Source organism: Cornus florida, unplaced genomic scaffold, assembly GCF_030987335.1.
Source record: "Cornus florida cultivar Cherokee Brave unplaced genomic scaffold, ASM3098733v1 CherokeeBrave_3.0.0_Hap2_Chr03, whole genome shotgun sequence".
Taxonomy (NCBI): Eukaryota; Viridiplantae; Streptophyta; class Magnoliopsida; order Cornales; family Cornaceae; genus Cornus; species Cornus florida.
In genome coordinates, this window is record NW_026775573.1 from 7,445,332 (window position 1) to 7,470,546 (window position 25,215).

The following is a 25,215-nucleotide window of genomic DNA, read 5'->3' on the forward strand; positions in this document are numbered from 1 at the left end:
ATTAATGTGAAATTTTTTCTTAAATTTTTTTTATTTGCATAAAAGATAGCGAAAATCACTCCACAAAAGGTGAAATTCACTCCGTAAAAATTACGGAGTGAACCCCATTCCATGTGAAGTGATCTCTGCCTTTCACGACCTCCCGTCCATATAATACCACAACCATACATTCTAAAAGCAATCCATATTCCAATTCACCTCAAGGACAGAAAGCACAAACGGGTAGCTGCCTTGTACACAAATCAGTGCAGGAAGACCGTAACTATAGCACTACTAAACTGTGTGGAGAAAGACTGTTTCTTATTCCGAACCGATAATAATAATGAAATAATCTTACAGTTGCCTATGCAAAAACTCATATTATATTAAGAACTTCTAAACCATGCGTACATATATGCCCACTCAACACAGTCTAGGCCCACCCTAATAAAAAAATCTAGGACCACTATTTAAGTAACGATGATACTATTAAGTACTTGTAAAATATGTTGCCAGGGACAACAGTTAGATTCTATAGAAGGGGGCCATCTTGAAAGACTTGAAATTCATGCCATTTTTAATGCTGAAACAGGTAATAGAAACTGCCAAGTTGTTTGGTAATATTTTGCATAGAATGACATGCCATTCAAAAGTTTCTGAATTTTATTTTTTTTCCATTTTAATCATTAATCCTAAATATTGTAAGCACCAATGAGAGAAAAAACAAAAAAAATGTAAATACATTATCAATTGCATCGATGAAGCGTACATCTATCAATTGCATGTTAATTATCGTTGGTAAAAACTTCACTAGGGTAAGCAAAAGTCTTAACATGAAATATCCGTGCAAAAATAGATCAAGTAAGAATGTTGACATTGCTTTGAAATGAACCGAAATGAGCCACTAATTTAGGAGACCAAGTTCTTTAATTCCCTCCAAAATGCTAGTACTTAAAATACCGTCATCACGATTTTTATTGCTTATTATAAGCGAGAGCATTACAAATTTAACAATAGCAATCTCGGCAGATTAATGTTTGACACAATAACCAATCCAACACAATTCAAAGGAAAAAGGAGAGTAGAGTAATTAATCACTAAAGAACAACTAAATGTAGAGGGCAAATAAAAGTTCATTAGCTATGCATAACAATTTAATCCATTTAACAAAAAATGGAGGAAAAAACTTAACACAACTCATTGACATTGAATCTCCTCTCACTTCTACAAATACCCCATCTCCCCCACCAACCCAAGAACAAAACAGCAAATATAAAACCAGAGAAAAATAGACCGAAAAATATTAAAATAAAAAGAAAAAAGAAAAATAAAAATAAAAAAGGGGAACATGCATGAAATGTTACATTATAGCATCGCCAGTCTGCTGCTTGATCTGACGAAACTAGGGTTAGAACATAATTTAATCGAAGGAGCCCCTATCTGCCCACTTTACATGCCATTTGGCCCTCCTACAACCACTAACAAGGGTATAGTAGCTTGAGTTTGATCATCTTAAAATCAATCACAGTAAGGACCTGCAACCACCTTATCCCAACCAGCATGCAGCCGCAACAGATCAGTAACTCGAGCAACTGAATTATAAGAAATAATCCGGCGTTCTTCGGGTAACATCAGGTTCTCCTCTCCTTGGAGCTGGCTCAAACTGCAACCATCAAATCATTACACAATTTAAACTACTATTTACTCTTAACATGCACAACTGAAGTCATATCATGGATTACATTTAGCATTTGATAATTCATGATGCCAAGATTTGGGAAAGTAGCACCTATGTATCAAATGGACTTTGGAGGATGGGGAATATTGATAAGCATATTTGCCATTCTGATGTTCAGAGTGATTTTTGACAATTCACATAATTTGAAGTTGTAAAAAAAGATCAGAAAATCAGATATGCTTGGATGGAAAGCCCAGGTGGCACGTCATATATATATATATAAATTTAAAAAAAAAAAAGGCCACCAGGTGCCACTAAGGCCATTTCAAAATCTTATATATTTTTCATTGTTTGGTGTGCATATGGGGCATGTTCATGGACACATTCACATGCTCTGTGAGTGTGCGCGCACGCACGGGCGCGCGGGTGTGTGTGTGTGTGTTTTTGTGTGCGTGTGTGTGTGTGTGTGTGTGTGTGAGAGAGAGAGAGAGAGAGAGACCTGGATAAATGTGTGCCCTTTACAGTCATCAACTTCCAAAATAGATGCCATGTTACCACATCGATAACAATAATTAGGTGCACTAAAAATGGTGACGACCTTTTGATCCTGTCACGAGCATAAAAGTTGTTTAAGCAAAACCAAACATTCCAAACAAATTATAATCAGCAGTGGCCTTCATAGTTGAAAGTATAAAATAATTACATGTCCCCAGTTAAATCCCTCCATAACCAACTGATGAGCTCGAGCAATCAGCTTTAGGTTGTTGGTATGATTGAATTGCTCAGATATGTCCTGAAGAAGTTATTACACGAGTCAGAAGAAATAATTAAGAGAGAAAAAACAGATTAAAGTATGATCATGAAAACAGTACTTGGCCAAAAGTATATCCAGCACCACGCGGAGAGATGCCCCAACCACAACGGTCATCTGGGTCAGACCATAAAAGATCACACATAGGGCCTTCATGTGGAACTTCTTGAACACGATCAAAATTCCGTATATTATCAAGTGTCTCAATGGATGGGGACAATCCACCATGCAGACAAAATATTTCTGACTCGACCTAAGATTTGACAAGAATAATAAAAATTAATAGCAGTTCAAAAACACTGGACATAAACAAAGGTTGGGCTATAACCTATAATAAACATAAACCAAAAACTTGATTTGGCAAATCGAACTGTTTGAGTAATATCTATGAAAGAAATTACTAAATAATTTTTTTTCCATCATGGAAATGCTTATATATACATGTGGCAAAACAATGTTCCTTTCACTATCCTTTTTGTCTGTAAATAAATGCATTTATTTGAAATTTCTAATCCGGGGGGGGGGGGGGGGGGGGGGGGGGGGGGGGGGGGGGGGGGTTGTCCTTCAAGTTCTTAGGAAGAGCAGTACAAGGCATCCAGGCACAGTTCAAGCTGTTCTATGGTTACTGCATCGGACACAATTTCAAATTTCAGATATTGACACTGCCTTACACCATATTACTTATAGAATTTTTAGTCATACTTTTGTTTTATGTTATTCATCTTGCTTTATATACATGGCTTTAGAAGTTTTGGAACCGTACTCTATATTCATCTGTCATTTTGTAAACATTGTAATGCTGCAATTCTATTTTTTTTGATAAGTTGCAATTCTATTTTATTGATACTAAATTATAGCAAGTATTCTATAGTTATGGGTATTTGTTTGTGATGCTGGTTAAGGTTGTTTGGATCAGAATGCTTCGTCAGATCTATGGGGGCTTCCATTGAGTTGTGATGCCAATTGAGGTTATTAGGACTGGAAGACTACATTGAATTTGTTTTGGGTTTTCTGCATTTAAAAAGCCGAAATTAGCTTCAGTAATAGAACAATTTACAACCTGTCTTGGTCGAGAATTGGAGCTTTTAAATTGTTTTATTATTGAAGATAATTTCGGCTTCTGAAATGCAGAAAACCCAAAATTGATTGGTTCCAATCCTAATAACCTCAATCAGCATCACAACTCAATGGAAGCCCCCATAGATCTGACAAAGAATTCTTATCCAAACAACCTTGACCAGCATCACAAACAAATACCCATTACTACAGAATACGTACTATAATTTAGCATCAACAACAGAATTGCAGCATTACAATGTTTACAAGATGACAGATGAATATATAAACTACGGTTCCAAAACTTCTAAAAGCCATGTAAACAAAGCAACATGAATAACATAAAAAAGAAGTATGACTAAAAATTCTATATGCTGATGAATGTAACAAAGTTTAAACTATGTTTTTACTGATTGAAAAACAAAAATGAAAGCCTCAATCAATCAATTAATAACTTGGGAGAAAGTCAAGTTAAAATGCTACTAACCAAGGCAGTCAATGGGAAATAATCAAATAGATCCGTAAATATCTTCCAAACATTAGCATTGCCATACCTGTAACAAAATGGTACAAATTAAGAATCTGATGATGTAAAGAGAAAGAGGATTCTGCACAACTCCACCTAACTAACCACAACAGACCCAAAATATGTATTGAAAAAAAGAAAGACCATGACACTACAAGTCTACAATTACATAAAATACCTGTGACACCAAGTGATATTTAGAAAATGAGCTAAATACGACTAGGAACATTGTTGAACCATAATTCAACAAGATGTAACATTACCCAGACTACTACTTTTTTGGATGTGTGATATTGTCCCAACCATTTTTAATCAGCTAGACAAAACATGTTTCTAGTTCCATTGTATATATTCAAGATAAAAGGTTTTGCAGATTCAGCCACTGGTTCATGAAACCTACTCAAAGGTTATCCATGCTTGGGGAAATTTACACCTAAGAAATTCATAAGTGTGATGTAGTGAAATTTTATTGGATATCCAGGGAAATTGCAAGTGAAAGCCAGCACATGATGAAAATTCATTTTAGTTTTGGATGGAGCAAGTACACAGAAGAATTACAATAGAGCATTCTAAGACCCACCACCAAATATTTGCAGTATTAGAATTTCCCACATTAGTGGATTGGTTGTGAAGAGTCCATGATTTCTCGAGGGAACAGCTTTACTGGTACATCCTTAATTAAATATTTCTTTCTTTGGCTGAGATGAACACTCTTCAACTGGAAGATTTTAATTAATCATCAGTTCTCACTAAAGTGATTTTCTTTTTTCAGCCATCTGTTACTGATATATAATTAAAGGCAAGTAACTTGACATCCAAAAAAATGGACCAACATCAACTCAATTGATGAGTTCTATGTATGGCCCATTCATGTAATAAATTAATAATCACCATAAAGGGAAGATGTTCTCAGTAGAAATGTAAGGCAATGGACGAGGCCTTTCCACCAGGAGGTAATTAAACAGTGCCATGGTAAAGCTTTTAGAATGAGGGAGTAAAGTTACTTGTCTTTACTAGGAATAGGGGTTCTGAGTGAATGATTTTTCTCTTTCTTCCCATGACGTACATTTTATCAGTATATAATAATATATTGTCCTATTTGAAGAGGCGAAAAAGGAGACGTCAGTAAAATTGTCTGCAAAAGTTTAGGCAATGAATCCTGCTGCAGCTTAATTTGGTTGGGACTTAACATACAAGGTGTAAGGAACTCACTTCCGTAGGCATTCATCATAAAACCCATAAACTTGAGTTATCTGCACACAAGTACAAAAAAGTAATATTCAGCTTGAATTACAAATATTCTAGCCAAGTCCCCCCCAAAAAAAAAAAAAAAAAAGGGTAACATGTCAATATCTAGAAAGTTGGCCCCCTAACAAAACTGATAATATCAGTAAACAAGAAAATGAACATCATGATCATTCAGATTTGAATTTTGACAGAGCCCAAGGAGGGAGAGAAGCAAGAGTACACCTGTCGACTTTCATGATTCCCTCTAAGAATTGTTATCCGTTGAGGATAGCGCACTTTCAGAGCCACCAGAAGCTGAAAAAAGAGAGCAAAATGGTATTACCCTAATTGTCACTATGTAAATCAATACCATTTTACAACTTACAGTACATGACAAATTATAATGGCAAATGCCATAAATAAAATAACAATGAACATGTTACAGCAAAGTGTTGAACAGAAAATGCAAATGTAAAAAGCTTTCTATGTACGTCTAAAAGACATTAAGAGCACATATTAGAACTCAGAATAGCATATTATGCATATACATATATATATATCAAGAAAATTTTAGCGAATTAAAAATTTGAGAGAATATTGTTTACAGTGAATGATATTTGACACATCAACTGAAACACTGATAATCCATGCCGTGCATATTTAAATCAGATATTATAGCATGTTTCCCTTCTTGTGATTTCATCATTAGAACCATATACACTTTGTTTTAATGCTGGGCCCTTTTTTTTTTTTTTTTTTCCCCCTTTTCTTTCCATCTTTTTCTTTTCTTTCTTTTTTATCAGGTAAGTACTAACACACTTTCCGCCCACTCGCGGCCTCCTGGGGTCGACCTGCCCTCCTCTGAGGATGGAGAGGTTATACCATTGGGATAGATGCCGTATAACATCATGAAATTCATCCAACATTGTGGTGATAAAAACAGTTTTAAACTAGTAGCAGGCAATTGGCATTATTGAACTATTCAAATTGCTACTCCTGCATTAAAAAGGGAATAAAAGAAAAATAAAAGAAAATTGCTATTGCATCAAGCTGAACAAATGCATACATGATCACTAGTGAATGGTTCCCAGAAGAGTGAATTTATACCAACTCACAGTTCTCTAATAGAAGTTTCTTTCTTTTAAAAAATAAAAAATAAATAGAAGAAAAAAAATATTCGCACAGTGTTAAAAGGACCAATGGTCCGACTGTTACTTACTGAGACAGTCTCGACTGAATAATACCCACGGTCAACATAATCTCCCATAAACAAGTAATTTGTATCTGGGCACTGTCAATAAGAAATGCACAACCATAGGTTAGATCCCTGAATAAAATAATTTGTAAGAAAAATAAGAATAATAGTAATGGTGAATGTATAACGAGATGGGGGTAGGCAACTCCAGATTACAACACAGTAGCAGCTGGGAATTTTTCTAATCGAATCCCTAAATAATAACTCTATCAGTGCACATGCATAGTTACCAAATAATGCATCCAATCGCAAACCAAACTCAACATCGTCTGTATTTTGAATTCTATTGTATTATGTACCATAAGAGACATTTTGATTTAGAATATGAAGTGAACAATATAACATATAAGCAAAAGCATCAAGTGACTGGGAACGAAACCCATGATAAGCAATCAATACATGAGAAATTAAGTGTCTGATATTCTAATATTTATATCACACGAATACAATCAGGCTATTTTTAAGATGTAATATCAAGATAAATTTTATTGCATTGAATACAAAGATAAGGGGCAGAAATGCGAAAGAACTAGAAATGATCACATTCGGGAGATGGTTGAAGTAGCACCAATTGGAGATAAAACCAGAAAAAATAGGTAAAGATGGTTTGAAATGTGCAAAGAAAACCTTTAAGTATGCCGGTTAGGAAAAATGACATAGTCCACATTGACAGTAATGCTAGGGGAAGAAGAATACCAAGTTAATGTGGGAAGAGTTAGTAAAGACAGATATGATAGCATGTAGATTGATTGAGGCTATGGCCTTAAATAGAGCAAAATGGAAACATAGGATTCCTGTAGCCCACCCCAAGTAATTGGGAAAAGGCTTGGTTGTTGTTGGTGGTGGTGTATTGAATATCAAGATAAAATGCAGAAACTTTTTCAATGGAATGAATTCTAAATATGTGGCGGATGATTCTGCCTCGTCTATTGTGATGCATTTGGAAGAAAAGGATAGCTGTCCTTTTGAGGGGAGGAGGTCTATTTGCAAAAGTATCTTTCTTTTGAGCTCTCCGTATTTAGTGCCTGGGAGAGAGATGCAAGTAAATCATTCTTTTGTGATGTTTGTAAAATATGAGAATATATCCATAAAAATATATCATATGTTGTGTTTGTTTTAAACTACTTTTCAATAAATTTCACTTCTCAACCAAAATTTTAAACAGATTATTTGCTTTTTAAAATGTTATTAATGTATTTACTGGTGCAACCTGATCGTTCCAACTACTTGTTAACCATGTAACAAGAAAAATGGTATGTAACTATTCTTAATAATGGCCTGTCATGGAAATCTTCCTTTTTCAAAGAGATCAAGCATGGCAGTTGAATAAACTGTTGATGTAAAGAGCACTCTTTATTAACTCCGTCATAAAACTTAAGATTCATAATCAGAGTAAAACACGTAAGACATGCATAGAAGGATACGAATTGCTACGACACCATTAGCACAAGTTCTCTGTACATGTGCTACGTAAGGTCATCCTTGTTCACGATGAAGTATCATCTTTTGAGCTCTTCGTATTCCGAATACCAGAGGAAGGTACACAGACTTGTCAAGTTCTAGTATATATGAGAATGGAAATGGATCCACAAAAATGCTGTGTTTTCTTTTTTACCTCCCTTCCATTTCATTTTTTATAATTCTGGCACAGTCTTTAATTTTTATTTTTAAAAAATTAGTTATAATATTGAGATGGAATTTTATAAATACAGTGTACCTTTTTAAAATGTCATTTCTAATGTACTTTAAGGTGCAACCTGATCACTTCAATTACTTTTTAGTTTTTACCCATTAAGCAAGTTGTAATAGCCCTTCAATGGTTTTGGAGGTTTGGGATTGAAAGGCATTGGCTTTGGAGGAGAGTTATCGCGAGCAAGTTTGGGGGGAGCAGTGGTGGCTGGTGCTCTCTGAGGTGCGTGGTCCAAAGGGGGTGGGGGTTTGGTCTTTCATTCGGAGGGGGTGGGATGTTTTCTGCAAGCATGTTTGTTTTCAGATTAAGGATGGCAGGAGGATCAGAGATTTTGGGTGGATCTTTGGTGTGGGGAGACTCCCCTTGCCCTCGCTTTTCCACGGCTTTATAGGATTGCTTCTCACAGACAAGCCATGGTGGTTGACTGTTATCACCTTGATAACGGGAGACTGACTTGGCATGTTCAGTTTAGGAGGCATTTTCAGGGCTAGGAGATTCTGTATCGCCAAGTGATCACTGGTGGGGAATCAGATTGTTGGTTTTGGGTTCCTAACTCTCAGGGCCGTTTCGAGGTTAGGTCCTTTTTTAGGTGTCTTTCGGTCGGCACCGGAGGCCCTTTCCCCTGGAAGTCTCTTTGGCGTTCTAAGGCTCTCCTTAAGGTAGCCTTCTTTGCTTGGACTTCCGTCCTGGGTAAAATTTTAACCCAGGATAATTTGAGGAGGAGGAACCAGGTGGTGATCAATCGATATTATATGTGCTTGTGCGATGAGGAGACAGTTGATCACCTACTTTTGCATTGCAGCTTAGCCAGAGACTGTTGGGATTTGATGCTTGGTTTATTTGGTGTCTATTGGGTTATGCCTTGTTCCTCCAGAGGTTTGATCGAGTCTTGGAGAGGAGTCTCTGTTGGGGCTATCATGCAAGATGCCTGGAGGGCTACGCCTCTTTGTATTTGGTGGTGCATTTGGCTCAAGAGAAATCGGAGATACTTTGAGGGAAAAGAGAAACCTTTTTCTATGCTTAAGTTCTCTATCATTTCCACTCTTTTTTGTTGGGTTTCAGGGAGGGATTTTAGATCTATTGAGGAGATTATTGTTTTTTTGGCCTCTTTGCCCTTGTGTTTGTTTGGGTTCCCTTCCCCTTTTGAGCATTTTCAATAAAATCTTACTTATCAAAAAAAAAAAAAAGGTTTTTTTGGAGTGGCCTTTCACGTAGTTCTTCCTTTTAAAAGATATCGAGCATTGTAGTTCACATAAACTTGTCAATATAAAGACAGATCATTTTAACTCCATTATATGATTAAATATTCAAGGTGAGGGTGCAATATATATTACATGCACAAAAAGGTAGCTCACTGGCATAATATGGTATTTCCCAAAAAAACGTACAATATTTGAATCCTAAAAATAATAATTAGTAAAAGACAAACCAGGCTGTATATAACTATATAAGTCATTTTTATGTGCTATTAACCCATTTTCTCAGGAACAAGTATTTAAAAATTCCAATACTAACATCCTGAAAAGAAAAATAAGTATGATGCTATAGCAGATTTTTTTCCAAACTATTAATAATATATAAATGGTTTGAATGACATAAGGGACCTTTTGCAACAAATATGGTATATTAAACATAAATGTATCGCTAATAGCATTTCAACCTGCAGTGATTTCATAAGACCACTTGCATCCTTAATCCCATTTCCTTGGCCGGTCTCAGAATTTACTCCCCCTAGCTCAAGCACAAAAAATGAGGATAAAAATGTTATAGCAAAAAACAAATACCTTCCCTCCAATGCGAAAAAGTTCAGCAAGATCGTGAAACTGCCCATGAATGTCACCACAAATGGTCACTGGGCTTTTTACAGGCTGCATAGAATAAAACGAAAGGGAAAAAAAAAAAAATCAAATAAGCAATCAGACACAAAAGTAGCCTAAATATGGTGAACAAGAACAGTAGAAAAGGGAGGAGGGTATGTACAACACAATAGAAATATAGACTGGCAAACACAAAACAATTCAAGTGCGTGAGAAAATACTAAAACTTTACCACAGAGCTTCCTCAAAGCATACGCTTCACTAACAGCATGTTATAAATAGTGTGAAACAATGACATCTTTCCATATACTCATTATGCAAAACACAAGGTTTATTCATATTTGAGCTTACCGATTCTTCTTTCACAAGTGTCCAAAAAAATTCATGTCAAAAATATGAACGCTCCGCAATGGGGAGCCATATGCAAGACGCACTAAAACCATTTCCATGATTAAATAAAGCAGTAATGTAAGCATTCAACAAAATAAAAAGATTGCATGCCTATTCATGCTTCATGTGGTAAAGAATTGAAAAGTAAGAGGAAAGCAATGTAAATTCCCGCTCTTCCTTCTTACTAAATGGTGTCCGGCATAGAACTTTAAAATATGTTGTTACTTCTAATTCAAACTGAACTCTATTTTCACCTTAATTGATCTATTTAAACGTAATCCTACCGCACCACATTTTAACAGTGATATTAATAAACACTAAGACTACAGCAATCACAATGAGTCACTCCATCCAATTTCTCCACTACACAAAAGATCCCATTCTTTCAAGGACATTTAGGAGGAATTCCAAATTGACATTCTATGTGCCTCTTGCATGCTATTAAGGAAACCCGATACAGTGACCAATGAAATCATCCCTTTATACCACAAAAGAAAACAACAAAAGGAAGGAAAATAAAATCTTGCTTTGGGGACAATGGAAAACACTATTGTTTTTTCCAACTCTTCTTCCAATTCAAAAAAAAAAGCTACATGATTAAGATACATAAAACACCTACAATAACAACCACTGCCTATGCACACATTCTAAAGTTATTTTCACTGCCTAGGGATAGTTGGACATGTTATTTTCAGTTGGAAAAAAGAGGCACAAAAATATACAACCGGAACCAGATTCCAGAAGACTATATCTGTCATATCTTTCCAACACCCTTTTATTTAATCCTCTTCACAGTCTATTAATGCTCGCACAAAAAGTGAGTACAAAGGATAGGGGAAAGAATTTCCCTCTTCAATCTTGTGTCACCAGCAAGAAAATACCCCAAAAACGTAATAGGATCATAATTCCAGATATCCTTGCACAGAGTTATGTGGCTCATTTCCTAAAAAAATCATAATACTTATCAATCCCCACTACATTGATGGGAAGGACTACAAAATACAACCGCAACAAAATAATGTCCATCATAGAGACACAAAAGATTAAATCATTATGGAATTCCTAATAGTTTCAACAATGAAAGGATACAAGAACTTAGCTAGCCACCACAAGACTTCAGAAGATATAGCTATTAAAGCTTAGCTAGCCACCACAAGGCTTAAGAAGATACAGTTATCAAAGCTTAGCTAGCCACCACAATGATTCGGAAGATACATCTATCAAAACTTAGCTAGCCACCACAAGGCTTAGGAAGATACAGCTATCAGCGATGGATGGAAAATTAAGTTCAACAGTAACACACAGAAAGGATATTAAAATTTACAATATACGAGATACGCTTGAAGAAATATTGGATAAAAAAATCCATTACCAAGATACATTATGATAGAAAAAGTAAAAGTAATGATACCAAAAAGGAAAGAAGGAGAAAAAGTATGGTTTATACCTGAACGTTACTCTCTTCCATAAGAATCTCTTTAGCCTTCTCACATAACGTCCTAACCTACATCCACCGAAAGATGGAGGCTGTTAAAACTTATGCTTTTAGCGGCAAGGGAAAACATATGTTAGAAGAAACATGACACACAACAAATACAACAAATCTTTTCTAGAACACCTTCCAGTTACAATCAACCAAAATAATCTCAAGAATCTCAACAATTTATATTTTATTGTATTAGTTAGTCCAACCAGAAGCTAAAATCTTGGATGATATTTTCTTCATTTTTTTTGGCACTGTGTTACTTACGTTATGAGGCAACTCAGATTTTGAGCTTTTGGTTGGAGTAATCGATACAATAAACTCAAACTTGTCAATCAAAATATCAAACTCAATCTAATTTCTATTAAAACAAATTCAAAGCGATTCCTGTCACACTACTTCACCTAAATTACTTTAAACCTTTATAATTAATAATTATAAACATACAAACAAATTAATGTCAGTCATTCTAATTTTTATTAAATTTCAAAGACATATATATATTAGTCCAAAATACTCTTATATATATCCAAAAATCCATCTACTAAAAAATATTGGTAAATCCCAATAATGAAGAAATCATATATAAAATAAAACAATGCCCAGTTTTGCCCCTTGTCACTATGATTTTATTTTGAGAATAACGTAAATGTATATTATAAGATATACAAAAGGAGCAAAAAAAACTTAGCCTATTAAGCATGAATTTCATATTCGAGTTTGAGGGTAGTCATGTTGTGCAACAATTAAGAGGAAACTACAATTAGTAATGGCCTCTATGTACATAAAGGAGGAAAAGCTGAAGATAAAAGATAAGATCAAATCAAATAATACAAAGCCGCAAAAATTACTCTGTACAAAACAAAACTCATAACTCTATAATATCAGCAACATAAACTCTTGAATTGCCACAGGGAACACCAAAAAGACAACACACAAACAATACAAAAAAACCCATCATTATAGACCTCTTCTTTCATATAAAAAATTCCTTTAGACTCCAGTACAAAATCTACATATTTCTCCATGCCCCAAAAAGACTAGTAAAATTGCTTTCTATATTTTCTCACCCTTCAATTATTACTTTTTTCCATCCCAGTCTTGAACTACATCCTTCAGTAGTTCAGTGACAAATGTGAAGAAGCAAGATCAAAGAACCTTCTAAAAAGAGGTTTTTCCATAGACACAGAGAGAGACAGGGGAAATGATTTACTTGTCTATTGATCCAAACGCATTTAAAATAAGCATAAGAAACATTGGTCTACAGGATCCATGCTAAAATATAAACTGAACTGTGAATAGTACCCCAATTATCAATACTTCATGCCCATTTAAAATTTCACACCATGTATTAGACCTTCATCACAAACTTCAGAAGTATAAATTAAAGATCAAAAGTTTGATTTCCAGCTAGCCCTAACAGATACGGAATTCTCATCATTACTAGTACATTCAAGAAATTAAAAAATTAAATTCTAGATAGGGAGTCACATAAGCAAATCTTGGCAAAATCAATGAGATCGCTTAGGGTTCAACTCCAAAATAACAGCAGAAAAATCCTCTCAACTAAAAATAAAGATAAAACACTCATAAAAGAATTAAGATTTATTGCATAAAAACAATCAAATGAAACTGCATATGAAACCAGAAATGGGGACGAAAAAAGTAGATAGATATATATAGAGAAAAACCTCAGGTTCGGACAAGGGCTTGCACTGCATGAGCTGTGAAATCTGCTCATCGAGGTTGCCATGTGAATTCGAAGCCAGATCCACACTCATTTTCTTCTCGATATACTCAAATTTCTTTCGATGAAAATCGGAGTTCGAATGTTCAGTACAACAATGCTATTCAAATGAATCAACAAAAGGAAATTGTGTTGAATGCAACCATGGTAACCCTAACCCTAGATTGTGACTACAGTGACCCGCAGAGAGAGAGAGAGAAGGAGAGAGAGCTAGCATATAGGTGGTGTATAAAAGAGAGAACCCCGTAATCATTCGAAAAAGAATTTGATGTCAACGGGCGGGTTCGGGTCAAGTTATCCATATTACAAACCCGCTCTGCCCGCCCCCATTCCTTCCAGAATTTAAATAAAAAAATAAATAAAAAATGATAGACTCAGTGAGAATCATATCATTTCTATTTTTATAAATAAATATAGTCATAAATATCTATCACATAACTAAATAAAAAATAAAAAATAAAAAATATATATGTTTATAATAATTTTAGATAAAATCTCAAGTGAAAATCATATATACCACCCACAATAATGAATTATATCAACTTTTTATTTAAAATTTTATATTATCATAAAAAATATTAAAAGATACAATGTCGTCATACCTTATCATAAACATATACTCCGACTGCATGAAAATCCGAACAATAGAAGCATATAGGGCCGCATGTGACCAATTAAATTAGCATTAGTAGTTTTATATATATATGAAATAATAATTTTATTTTTCAATTTTCTTAAATAAAAAAAAAAACAGAAAAAAAAAAAACAAACAAAACTTGTAAGAAGGAAAGAAAATTAAATCACATGTGCTCAATGATTCTCCCCTCCTTTCAAATCAAACAATGAATCATGAGTAATCAAATCAAACTTTGATCCGGAAATATCGACTTTAAAAAAAGTAGATGAAAAATTGGTATACCGTTGTAATCCTCCTTTAAATGAATTTGTTCAATTTATCCTAATATTAAAAAAAAAAAAAAAATGAAAGATTCCTAAAATCAATTTATGAATTATTCATATCAATATTGGCAACTTGAAATTAAATACAAAATTGAGAAGAGCAGTTGTTATTATTATTATCATTATTTTTTTTTGAAAGGTAAATTTCAGTTTATATATATTTGGACAAAAATGTAAAGGGCCAACACATTCAGTTAGCCGAAGGGAAAACAATAATACATGAGGCCATTCAACTAATAATAATAATAATAATAATCCATGAGGCCCAAATAGAGGAGGCCCAGTTGGACCAATCCAGGGAAAACAAATCTTGATCAAGTAGACCAATTCCTCCAACCTTCATCATCTTGATGATTGATCCGGCGGCTCTGGTGGGGGACGGAGGGGAGGGGACGGAAGATTGCTTCAGGCAGTTCCCATTCATTTGCAGTTCTTCGAGAGTTCATTGTGGGAGGAATTGTTGATACGATGAGTTTTGATCTTACAGAGTCCAAAGTGAGAGACGAAGGACTGAGTTTGCATATAAGCATTTCTTCTTGAAAATTCTGCTTACGCTCATTCCGCACATTGTACACTAGAGAGGCAAGACACATTTTTGAGATTGGATTGCTCTGGTATGTAGATTTGCCCTTCCATTGTTATTGAATGAACTATAGTCAGAACATAAGTTCATTGAGGTTTGTAACATAGCAGAAGTTCATATTGTGCAGCCTTGTAGTGTGTACTTGTGTTAGTATGTCATGCAATGGTACTGGCCCTTCTGGGATTTAACTGCCCGTATAAGATGATCGATACGTATTTTCTTCATTTTTGGGTACTATTTTTTCATGAAAGTGATTTGCCATTTGTTTTTCTCAGAATCCAATATGATCGAAAAAAAAATCTGTAAGACATGTAATATTTTATACGGGAATGATGGTTCACTAGTTTATTACCTTGGAATTGATTGCACGAAATATAATTTTTAGTTCCTAATTATTTATCATCATTCTTGTCTTTATTCCATATAAATTAGTTGAAACATGAATTCCTTTTTTTTCATTCTTTCCTATTATATACCATGATTCTTTTAGATTTAATTTTTTTTTTTTTTTAAGTTTTTCTTTATTTATTCATAGTTTTAGTCCGCTTGTGTCGCCACTTGCGCGAACTACTTTTCCTCTTTTGATCTTTAACTCCTAGTGATGAGATGAAATATAATGAACATATATTCAGTGAAGAATTTGGGCAGCTAGGTATAACTTTTAAGCATCTTTTTGAGTTTTTTTTTTTTTTTTTTGGAATAATTCTTCTCCCATTGGCATGCAGCAAGTAAGATTCCAGACATGAATCTCAATAAAAAGGTCAATTCTCCAATATCTATTATCTCCTGAACTTTCACATTTAATTACAAAACACTCTAATGGCTTGATTATATTTTATTAAAGGATTATAATGTCATTTCTTATTGAATTACACTTCATTTGTTTTTCCTATTGAAATAAATTATGAAAAATAATTCATAGTAATTTGATGACATATTTTCCATTAAATTTGCATAAAATTTACCTTTGATTTTTTAAATTAATTGTTTAAATAAAAAAATTAAGTAAAATTTTTAAAAACAATTTAAGTAATTTATTAATTTTTCATGAATACATTGCATTAAAAAGAGTATTTTTTATTTAAGTAATTTATTAAATTTTTATGAATTTATTGTATGAAAAAGAAGGTACTTTTATGGTAAAAAAGTTTGAAGTGAGTCGAATAAGTTTTATTACAAATAGTAAAGTTTTAAAAATAAATTAATCATTTTATAAAATTGTATTTACAAATATTTTTATTTATTTATATTATAAATTGATAGTAATAATATAATTAAGATATACGGTATAATTAATATTTTGATAAAAGAAAAGATAATAAAAATAATTTAATAAGAAGTTACAAATTTAATGAGAAATGCTAAAATAGTCTTTTGTGATGCGTTTGTCCTCAATTGCAACAAATTAATAGTTCAAAGGACAATTTGTAGTTTAGGAGTTACTTGAGGACAGCCCTAGGTAATAAATATTGCTGAATATTTATGTTCTGTGTGTTCAACAATAAGTACTGACATATGCACAAACACACAAAACAATCAGAAGAAGAATAGCTGGATGTGTACTGACGTATAAGAATATGAACACGACCTCTCTCGTCTTGTCCATGTTATATTTCCGAATAATTTTCATACAAAATGGGTAGGTTAAATAGTGTATACAACCAAAAATAAACATTTGACTGTTGTTCTACAAGTCAGTTTTGCACTATTTACCACCTAACCTAATAGACTGTCACTTCTGTTCCATCAGACCTGCATGTATGCAGCCACATAAAACAATCCCTCTTAAACCAAATGAAACCTCGAAAAACTGACAACCATATCTGAGGTAAAAGAGCAAAATGGTTCCATTTTTTTTTTGAATTGTAAAGCAAAAATGGTTCCATATTTGTTAAAGTCAATGCTTCATGATTTGACTAGATTTCACTAAAGATAATTGGTTAATTCTATGCTACACAATGTCCATTCAATGGGCTAACATACCATTGCAATTCAAAGACACCGAGAAGTGAGAAGTATACATCACCAACCAGATTCTAGACCTGCTCTTGGTTCTTCAGCTGCATACTTTACAGTCAAAATCACCTACATAGAGACCACAAATTTTATTTATTTATTTTTCATTTGGTAAAAGCTGAAATATACCGACCACATTTCTGTTATCTTTTCACCAGTCATTCAATTAGCTGCTAATACGTACACAGAACACAGAACCTTCATTGTATACCTTAAAACTGAAGCAAAACACATAAAAGAAATACCTTCATTGAATACAAAATATACACAGAACACAGAACCTTCATTGTATACCTTGTGATATCATATACAGCACAAAGAATCACAGAACCTTCATTGTATACAAAATATATTGAAGTGGCTTACAACACACAACTAAAACCTTCATTACATACATTATATACAACATCTAGTTTCATATATAAAAGCATCTTCAATGCTAAAACCTATTTTCACATGCCAATTCTATATTTTGACAAGTGTTACAGTGTCAAAATGTTACATTTTACCAATTCTGCTTAAAAAATAACATTTCACGCAAAATGTTATTTTTTAACACAACCACCATTTATATTTGTATCAGTAATATCAATATTAGACACATTTTAAGTCAAATTGTAGATATTAGAAGTAAACTAAAATTAAACCTAATTAAAAAGAAGTATAAATCTAAAATATCTGGTCAAAAAAGGACCAAAAATATATATATATACAAATTTTTTATAAATTTTTTAACACTATTTGTGAATTAATTTTTTTATTCAAAAATTTATATATATAATATAATATATTAAAAATTTGACAGCTACTATATATGAAAAGAAATTTGAAAATCTCAAAATTTGAGAGTTCAAATAAGAGCTAATTGGAGAGGCTTTTTTTATCCAAGTGTCATATTTTGAGTTTGAGAGACCAAATAAGAGAGCATTGGAGTTACTCTAAGACAACAATTAACCAAGAACATGATATAACTAAAAATAAAACCTAATGGATGAATTAGGTTTGCATCTCAAAACGGCACAGGGGACAGTAATGGCTGGTCTTTAGCCACTGATGAATGCAAATTCCATGATATAGATGATAACATGGCATGCTAACGATCGACTCCCCGTGACAAAACATCTCCAAACAAATCGAACATTTTTCAATAGAACCAGAACTATCAAATATCATCTCCTCCAAGGCGTCTAGAGATGACTGTGTTGCGGGAACAAACTGCAATGCCCTATAATCCTCCTCCATAGCCCAGGCCATTGAAGACTCGGGCTCGGGCTCATCATGTCCTTGAATTGTTACCACAACGACAACGAGGAATACCAGTTCTATCATTGTTCAGGAAACGAGAGAAAGATAGGAGCTGAGGAGATATGCGGTCTATCGTAGAAACTCCCATGCTTTAAGAGGATGGGAGAGAAGAATGATTGTGCCGCACACGTGGAACCAGGGAAAAATCGGAGAAATCGGGATCGGGATACTGACTCTGATTTCTATGTATATCTACTGCAATGCCAAGCATTTCAGACGTTCGCCGTGCTCCGTCGTCCTCTTGCAGCTGCAATTCATAAATATCTCGTTCTATCACCCATTCTTGCCCTACCATCTTCACAAACTGTATGCACAAATCAAGAAATCCAAAACCCTAGATTGGTAGTTCTGAAAAGCGCCTCCGAGACAAGAAAATATTAGCAAATCCAAAACCTAGATAGTGAGTTCTGACAGGGGGAATTGTTAGCAACCTAAAACCCTAGATGGAAGAGAAGAATGATCGATATTAAAACGCGGTATTGTTAGAATAATGATCAAAGTTGGGCAGGCCCAAACCGAACGGGCCAGACCGGGTTGGATCGAGGCTGCCAAACTTCGGCCCCTTTGTTTTTTTTTTTTTGGTTTTTTTTTCCATGCAAAATCACTTTTTCTCCATGGAATTTCTTAAAAAAAATTATTTGTCAATTGATTAATAGTATGCCATTTGAACTCATCAAACGCATGGGGTATTCTGATTGATTTTTTTTTTTTTTTTTGCTTCACTCCAGTTTTATTTTCATTAATAAAACAAAATTAAAATTCACCTTGTTTTATTTTTAAATATAAAAATAAAAATAAAATAAAAAATATCAATTTTATTTGTTATTAAAAAAACTTTTATTTTCAAATTAAGCAAATTAAGTATAATGTATTGAGTTTTCAACAAAATGAAAACTTTCTAGGGAGATAGTGTAATGACAAGACTTCCCATCTCACATTTTGAGGTAGGTTAGAGTTCAAATTTCTTACGTCCAGTTGATTATAAAATACTCTAAGGCACTTAACACTACCATCATTAAAAAATAAAAGAATTAGTACTTACTTGCCATTTTGACTTTAAGATATTTTTATATATACTAGTAAAAGGCACGTGCGATACACGTTATGAATATTTTTTAACTTGTATAATTTATATTTTCATATATATTTTAATTGTTTATAGTTTATATATATATATATATATATATATATATATATATATATATATATATATATAAAATAGGCAAAACAGTTTGAGGCCCAGAATGCCTTAGAGAGTAATAATTGTCACATCAAAATAAACAAAATAAGGTTTTCTATTGATGCATGAATGAAAACCATAAACATTTAACAAGTATATGAAAATAAAATTCTATAATTTACAAAATATTCATAAATAAATACTATATAAAAATTCTATATATTATAAAATCCAAAACTATAACTGTTTAAAAATAAAAGTATTCCTAAATTATTTATTTCTCAATTTTTATCTTTTTTGCATATCTCATTTCTTCATGAAATGAATCATTGTCAAGTGTCAATTCTTTTAATTCTTCTATCGCAAAATAAGTTTTCACGACTTGTTATTGAGTATTATTTATCTTCACCAGAAAAATAAATAAAAATTCTTTGTAGTTTGTCACTTTGTTGCTGAATTCATCCATATCTTGCAAAAAGAATAAATATAATTTAGAACTATTGAGAATTTAGAGCTATTGAGAAATTCAAGTAAATATTTTTTTAATTTAATTAAAATTTTATGAACAATGATGGAAAATTACCTCAATTTGTAATTGTAGTAAATTATTTAGTGAACAATTTATTAATGTTTGGCAATCATTGTACATTGTTAGGGTTGCAAGTGTTCCAATATGTTCCATACTTCACACTTTAATTATTATTATGAATCTGCACATAAGTAAAGACAAAGAATTATGTATTTGTAATATTATTAAACCATTGAAATAAATACAATAATAAGATTAATTTTAAAACATAATAATACTTTTGAAAGCATTTTGAATCTATTGTGTTGCATCAAGGATAGTATACTTTATCTTTTTCAACTTTAATTTTCTTATTGCATTTCTCATACGTGTTGTACCACGGTTCACGATCATTGATGACATTTTCAATTGTTGGAGTAATTTGTTTTCTACAAGTTGTGCAACAAAATATAATTTCTCAATATATAAATATGTGATACACAATTAAGGAAGATTAAGAAATATATTGAAATTTAATACCTCAAAAGATGTTGTAGATTTTCCTATTTCCTATTATGCTTGACGTTTGACTTTTCAGCACCATTGAATATCTTTATTATTTATGTTCTCTTTGGACTTGTCCAAATATAAAATTCTCTCTCTACAAATTTTTTTTCCTAATTGGTACTCACACACACAAGTCTCTTTTGAGACTTGAACCTCTGACCTCTCTTGAGGAAGTAAGAGGCCGATATCGGTAGGTCACTAACCCGTTGGTTTCTGTGTCTACAAATAGTGTATATATAATGTAAAAAAAGTTACAATAAATAACGAATCAATATATTAATGCTTTGACACTTTCAATATCCATATTAAATTGCAATGTAGATCATTTTTGTGTTTGAAGAGACAGGCCTGGAATATACATTGTTATTTGTAAAAATTTGTTATTATAGATTTACTTAATAATATATAGTGTAAATAATATCAATTTGTATGATAATTTACCTTTGTAGGTGTTGATTGCTACATGTCTTTCCTGTATTAGCTCCATGATAAAGTTTATTTCATTCTCAGCAAGATTCTCCCATAACGTCAAAATCATTGTCCTTGAACTGTAATAAAGATTAATTACTTTAGTCATTATATTATATTTGCATAATTATGATTGTATATGTAATATAGTAATAACGTACATCATATCTATTATAATGATTTGTCATTTTTTGGTTGTGCCTTTGTTATTCTTCCTACACATGTTCAATGAAGGAGATACCTCAATAACAATTTCCAAAGCATTTAGCAAGATTAAAAATAAAATATTAATGTTCATTTTAATTTTTTTTATATTTGTACAAGAGATAACATATATATGGAGAGTAGAGAATTAAACGATAACTAATCCATATTTTCTTTTGCATCAATGTATTTGTTCAGCTCCTTGAAGTCCACAAAATTAAATTTTATTGTTTCTAAGTTTACTACTTCAAGCTTCTCAACTTCAATTAAGGTGTTATTAAGAAACTTCAATTCAACAACTTCAATTCTATCGTTTTGAATTTGGCCAATCAAATAGTCAGTTTCTTCTCAGTTTCTTCAGGGTTAAAATGCTGACGATTATTCTATAGAGAACATCATATTCGGAAGGCATAAACCATGGACATATAAAAGAATTCATAACTCAAAAAAATAATAAAACAATGCATGATCTGGGTGTGAGACAAATAAAAATTAATAAAATAATTCATGATCTAGGTATGAGACAAATAAACAATAATAAAACAATGCATGATATGGGGGTGAGACAAATAAAAAATAATAAAACAATGCATAATCTGGGGGATAAAACAATGCATAATCTGGGAGTATAGACTTTTTTAGAAACAACAAATAGATAAAATAGGTAACTTAAATTTTATCAGGGAATAATTTTTAGAGTTTCTATAATTTGAAATATATTTTGTATTAGAGTTTTAATAAATATTTTATTTGAATTTTATTAGGTAATAATTTTTAGAGTTTCTATAATTTGATATACATAAATTGAAATGTATTTCGTATTAGAGTTTTAATAAATATTTTATTTGAATTTTATTAGGTAATAGTTTTATATTTTATTTGAATTTTATTAGATAATAATTTTTAGACTTTTTATAATTTGAAAAGATTAGCCAAAAGACCAAAAAAGTAATACTACACTTGATTTTAGCCAAAAGAAGAGGCTTCCATGTAATCCTTTTTACTTAATACCAATGTGGGACAAGAAAAATAAATTTCATTAAGTAATTTGTAATTTGAATTAAACTCTTTAAATTAATTTTTATAAATTTTATGAGGTAATTTGTAATTTGAATTAAACTGTTTAAATAATATTTAGATAATTTTTTGTTTATAAAAACTCTTTTTTTATATTAATAAATAAAAACTGAAAGTCAAAAGGCCGAAAAAGTTTACACTGGATCTTAGTCAAAAGACCAAGAAAGATTAGCCAAAAGGCCGACCCAAAAAAATTTAGTGCTACACTTGATTTTAGTCAATAGACCGAGAAAGATGTGATTATTATTTTTTTAGGTCTTATAAGAGACTTCCATGTAGTCTTTTTTACTTAAAATTAATGTGGGACAGACTTCAATCGACTTTAATTTCAACTGTAATGTGTGCTTAAGTTTTTTTTTGTACATGGTATCTTTTTCATACGTAAAATTCTGTAAAATATTGACTTTTTTTAAGGAGAAAGGGAAGGAGTTCCACAAAAATCATCCACGTTGCACCTTAATCACAATCTTAGTCGCAGTGATTCCAGCTGTAGTGTGTGCTGCTTAATTTCATACTTAACATTATGTCAAGACTGACTTTTCTAGAGAGAGAGAGAGAGAGAGAGAGAGAGAGAGAGAGAGAGAGCACAAGAATTATACATGCCAGTATCACACAATCTCACTCACGCAACAAGAAGAGATAATCCCCGTCAAACACAAAGTTGGTCCGTGAAAATTGTGGAATAAGTTAAGGACATATTCAATCATGTATGTATATAATTTAAAATAAAGAACAATAAAATCTAAATCCCGTCTAATGCTATACAAAAAATTTAAATAAAATCTTCAGATAGAATAAAATTGCGATGAGTAGAGAAGAGAGACGTTGTATGAGTAGAGAAGAGAGACGTTGTATTAGAGAGAAGAAAAGTAGTCCGTGAGAATAAGGGAAAAGAAGAAGGACAATACTTAGGGCCGAGACGCATTTTTCGCAATTAATTTTTATAAATTTTATTAAGTAATTTGTAATTTGAATTAAACCTTTTAAAATAATTTTTTGTTTATAAAGACTCTTTTTTTATAAAGCCAAAAGACCAAGAAAGTTGTACTATACTTATCTTTGCCAAAAGACCAAGAAAAGTCAAGCTAAAAAGCCAACCCAAAAAAATTTAGTACTATACTTAATCTTAGTCAAAAGGCACTTAATCTTAGTCAAAAGGCTGAGAAATGTGTGATTATTATTTCATTTGGTCTATAATTTTATAAGAGGTTTCCATGTAATCTTTTTTACTTTAAACCAATGTGGGACAAGAAAAATAGATTTTATTGGGTAATTTGTAATTTGAATTAAACTCTTTAAATAATTTTTGGCCAAGAAAGTAGTACTATACTTAATCTCAGCCAAAAGACCAAAAAAGGTTAGCCAAAAGGCCAACCCAAAAAAATTTAGTATTACACTTGATCTTAGCCAAAAGGCTGAGAAAGATGTGATTATTATTTCTTTAGGTTTATAGTTTTATAAGAGGTTTTCATGTAATATTTTTTACTTAAAACCAATGTGGGACAAGAAAAATAAATTTTATTAGGTAATTTGTAATTTGAATTAAACTCTTTAAATTAATTTATATAAATTTTATTAGGTAATTTGTAATTTGAATTAAATTCTTTAAATAATTTTTAGGTAATTTTTTGTTTATAAAAATATTTTTTTATATTAATAAATAAATATTGAAATACTGAAACACTTTACCCATTTAATAATAGTATAGATATAGATATATATATATAAACAAAGAAAAAAAGAAGAAAAATAAATTAATTTAAAAATAACAAAAACAACAAAATTTCATGGTCTGAATATATGAGGAACACAAGAAGATAGAGCCTTTGCTAATTGAATCGCAAAGCCATTGAAGACTGGCCACATGAAGGGATTCCATTTCCAGAAGAGCGACCCGTTGGGAGGAAGTTTGGTGAATAAAGCGAGAAATTTCGTACATATTTGGTGAACTAGGTCGAAATTTTGTTCCAATATGACCTTTTATTGTCATCATCTCTTTAATGATTTGGAACATTTTAGCATCCAAAATAACGTGAATTACATGGAATTAGTCTTGAAATTGGTAAAATTATAAATAATAATAATAATAATATAGTTTAATAGTTTGTAACTTTGAACTAAATTTTTATTTAATTTCAAAACTTCAATTTTATGTAACCGAGTATAGACTTAGTAAACTTAAGGGTACATTGAAAGTGAGACATTATCCTTCACCGGGCAAGTTTTCTCTGATAATAATCTTGCTATTACGTGGAGGAAATTAATGGACGCTGTTGGAACTTGAGAAATTGTACGACTTCCCTAACGAGTGAGTCAATTTTGAAGTCCTTTGCATCAAATGGAACACACAACTGATTAGATAGCTGGTGCAATCTCTAGCCCTAAATTCTTGTTTTTCTTACTTAATTTTCGACTATTCTCATTTTTTTTGTCTTTATTTCCAACAAATTGAGTCAGTATTAATGTTTCCTTTTGGGTTGCACAGAGAAAAACTAGGTTTGACACCCATTTGACACCCAGGGGAAGTATTTATTTTTCAAAAAAACCCAACAACCCATTTGACTCCAATCACATATTTATCCATACAATCATATTTAAATGTAGCCCTTTTCCAAATGTCCCTTGCAATGCATATCCAAGTAGAGATTCACTAATAAGGATGAAATTGCCATTGACCAAGTAGAGCAT

General features: G+C 32.1%; 2 protein-coding genes across 3 annotated transcripts; both read right to left on the minus strand.

Annotated features, from left to right (window-relative positions):
- Positions 1–1,094: 1,094 nt before the first annotated feature.
- On the minus strand, positions 1,095–13,877 carry LOC132299269 (serine/threonine-protein phosphatase PP2A-2 catalytic subunit). 2 transcript variants are annotated; one of them, XM_059795786.1, is made up of 11 exons: positions 13,604–13,877; positions 11,877–11,933; positions 10,007–10,090; positions 6,497–6,568; positions 5,521–5,592; positions 5,263–5,303; positions 4,012–4,078; positions 2,530–2,721; positions 2,361–2,450; positions 2,157–2,264; positions 1,095–1,642 (listed from the first exon to the last, which is right to left on the minus strand). In XM_059795786.1, the coding sequence occupies exons 1-11, from the start codon at positions 13,691–13,693 to the stop codon at positions 1,577–1,579; spliced, it is 939 nt and encodes a 312-aa protein (XP_059651769.1). In that variant the 5' UTR covers positions 13,694–13,877; the 3' UTR covers positions 1,095–1,576. The 2 variants fall into 2 exon arrangements, with proteins under 2 accessions (XP_059651769.1, XP_059651770.1); XM_059795787.1 differs by having other exon boundaries at positions 9,883–10,090; positions 13,604–13,686.
- A 4,337-nt stretch (positions 13,878–18,214) lies between these two features.
- Positions 18,215–18,818, minus strand: LOC132301028 (uncharacterized). The gene is made up of 2 exons (XM_059798322.1): positions 18,653–18,818; positions 18,215–18,540 (listed from the first exon to the last, which is right to left on the minus strand). The coding sequence occupies exons 1-2, from the start codon at positions 18,816–18,818 to the stop codon at positions 18,215–18,217; spliced, it is 492 nt and encodes a 163-aa protein (XP_059654305.1).
- Positions 18,819–25,215: the final 6,397 nt, after the last annotated feature.